The sequence below is a fragment of the Berghia stephanieae genome, chromosome 5 (genome assembly GCF_034508935.2).
Source record: "Berghia stephanieae isolate SIO BIC M18660-M18661 chromosome 5, UCSD_Bste_1.3, whole genome shotgun sequence".
Taxonomy (NCBI): domain Eukaryota; kingdom Metazoa; phylum Mollusca; class Gastropoda; order Nudibranchia; family Aeolidiidae; genus Berghia; species Berghia stephanieae.
The window spans coordinates 74,679,529-74,682,028 of record NC_088364.1 but is presented as its reverse complement, the minus strand read 5'-3'; the positions used below and the strand labels follow the sequence as shown (position 1 = coordinate 74,682,028).

Below are 2,500 nucleotides of genomic sequence, written 5' to 3'. Positions count from 1 at the left end.
CCACTGTCTCAGGAGTTCAATGGGAGGCTGTGCTCCGTACTTCTCCTTGGCAGGCATGTTCAAATCATCCACAAAAACTACAGATTTCTTACCCATTGGAGGTCCAAATACTCCTTTTCTACGTCTGAAAATGATATAAAACAATGTAACAATGATTACCTGATAAAAACAATTCTTGACAATAGAAAAGAAGCCGTTTTCTCAGCCTATACATGCGCCAGATTATTTTCAGCTATCATTTTCTATTTTTCATTTTTTAAAAATCCGTTAAGAATTTGAGTTGTGGCATTTCTTAAATTGAAATTTTATGTCGACTGGATCAAAGGATTAAGTTAAGCTCAGGTAAAATTCTTTCTGCCTGAACAAAATTAAATACATGCTTTAATATCCTCAAGATTAGATAAGAGACAATAAAATTATAATTTATGTGTCTTTAATTCATCACGGCAGTCTATTTGTGTAGCATTATTTTTTGTTGAAGTTTAAGAGATTTTAATTGTGAATGATCACAAATATGTCTTGTTTAATACTGAGGAATATGACCTTTTTACAGAGACATCACTTATCAGCACTTCTATTTTATTTTTGGGAAGACTTGTTCTTTGGGCATCCCTTTTTCCTCTTTCCCGCTAATTGTAAGTCCAACACTTTCCTTCCCACATACTCCACAGTTTCATATCATATATCACAAATTCAGTTTTCAGCATCAATATCATTCTGATATAACACCATTTTATAGTATATACCACAAATTCAGTTTTCAGCATCAATATCATTCTGATATAACACCATTTTATAGTATATACCACAAATTCAGTTTTCAGCATCAATATCATTCTGATATAACGCCATTTTTGAGACAATACATCACAATTATATCATGAAATGGTAGGACAAAGTTTTGCATTGCCGGCCGTACCTGTCGAGTTTGGACATGACAATATCTTGAGTTTGGTTGGCAGACGTACGGGCAGAGAAGTTGATGCAGTTAGGGATGAATCTGGAAAGAAGCAATAAAATGATTATGTAAATATTATGTAAATGTTGCTGCTCAAAACTCGAAGAAATAAATAGTAATGTGAAATTGAATGCAAGCTTTTATTTAATTACAAAAACAGATCAAATGAACGTTTCAGGTTTCCCCTTTATCAACAAAACAGGATGAATGAAACACTATAGATGAATGAGATAATGTGGTAGTGGCGTAGTTAAGATGAAGCATGACTAAAAGCTGACATGTTGAAGAAAAAATAAAAGAATAATGTGTAAAGTGTGAACACAACTCACGATTCCTTTGGCAGAGCCAGCAGGTAGCTGTTGGTTATGGCTGATTTCCCAGTCCCTGTCGGTCCGATGATGAGGGTAGGAATACAGTGAGTCAAATACAAATTAACAAAGAAGCGCTGCCTAGCTGTCTCTGACGTAGGAATGGTTAGATCACTGACCTGGTGAAGAAAAATTAATACAAATAAGGGATGCATTTACTCATAATAATATTTTAGTCTATTTTAAAATGTTACTCAAGGTTTCTTCTTCGAATGATAGCTTTTTTCTGTCGCTGACAGACGTCCATGGGGGCGGGCATTTTGAACTGTCATAACTTTGTCAACATTTGACAGAATTAAAAATTTTAACCTATGGTTTAAAGAGTACACGTGTACGTTCATTTGAGCCAAATACGACGTCACATGAAATTGAAATGAACCCAGTACGAGATTTGTCCCATTACTTTTTGACTCATAAATTAGATGGGTTGACAAGATCCCCCCCCCCCCCCCCCCCATCCTTTCAAACCCATCAGGCTCTTCTCTCTTCTTTGTATTCTACTGACCTTAGCATTGGCAGGGATGGCTGTCTGGGATTTGTCCACGGTATCCATCCACTCCATCCAGCCACCTCCTCCCTTCTTTTGGAATGCAAAGTCATACACGGTCAGTCTCTCTGGGAAAGAGTTGCTCTGGAAAATGATCATAAAAAATAGTGTAAGACGAAATTTAAAATGATTTTTTAAATAGTATGTTATATACCATCACGGCATGCCCCTTAAATAAATTATGAAGGCCAGCCAACAATTGGCCATGTTATCCCATTCATGTTTAAACCACTTATAAAAACAAATTTCATTTACAATAGATAATAATACCTTGGTGATTTTGATACTCTTCGGCTTAGGGTGCTTATCGTCTGTTCCACTGATAAGGTGTCGGAAGAATTCATCGAATTTGCCTTTACTGTCTGACGTAACTGTGCCACCAACAGTCCACACGATGCAGAATAGGAAGAGGCCTTGCAGCCACAAGGTTATCTGTGAGGTAGACAGTGTTATCAATAATAATAATAATAATAATAATAATAATAATAATAATAATAATAATAATAATAATAATAATAATATTAATGTTGATGATAATGATGATGATGATGATGATGATGTTGAGGAATGGGAGAAGGAGAAGGAGGATGGCGAGGAGGAGGAAGAGGTCTAAATGGATAAGGCTTC

At 35.7% G+C, this 2,500-nt stretch overlaps 1 protein-coding gene across 1 annotated transcript in view; it reads right to left on the bottom strand.

The window, feature by feature from the left end:
• Nucleotides 1–2,500, bottom strand: part of LOC144973603 (dynein axonemal heavy chain 3-like) — a 90,625-nt gene that overhangs the window by 48,742 nt on the left and 39,383 nt on the right. Inside the window, exons 39-43 of the mRNA XM_078916248.1 lie at nt 2,144–2,305; nt 1,832–1,957; nt 1,288–1,445; nt 920–1,000; nt 1–124 (exon numbers count right to left, since the gene is read on the bottom strand). The exon at nt 1–124 is cut by the window's left edge and continues 60 nt beyond it. Of these exons, the coding sequence (XP_078772374.1) occupies nt 1–124; nt 920–1,000; nt 1,288–1,445; nt 1,832–1,957; nt 2,144–2,305 (651 nt within the window). The remainder of the gene's footprint in view (nt 125–919; nt 1,001–1,287; nt 1,446–1,831; nt 1,958–2,143; nt 2,306–2,500) is intronic.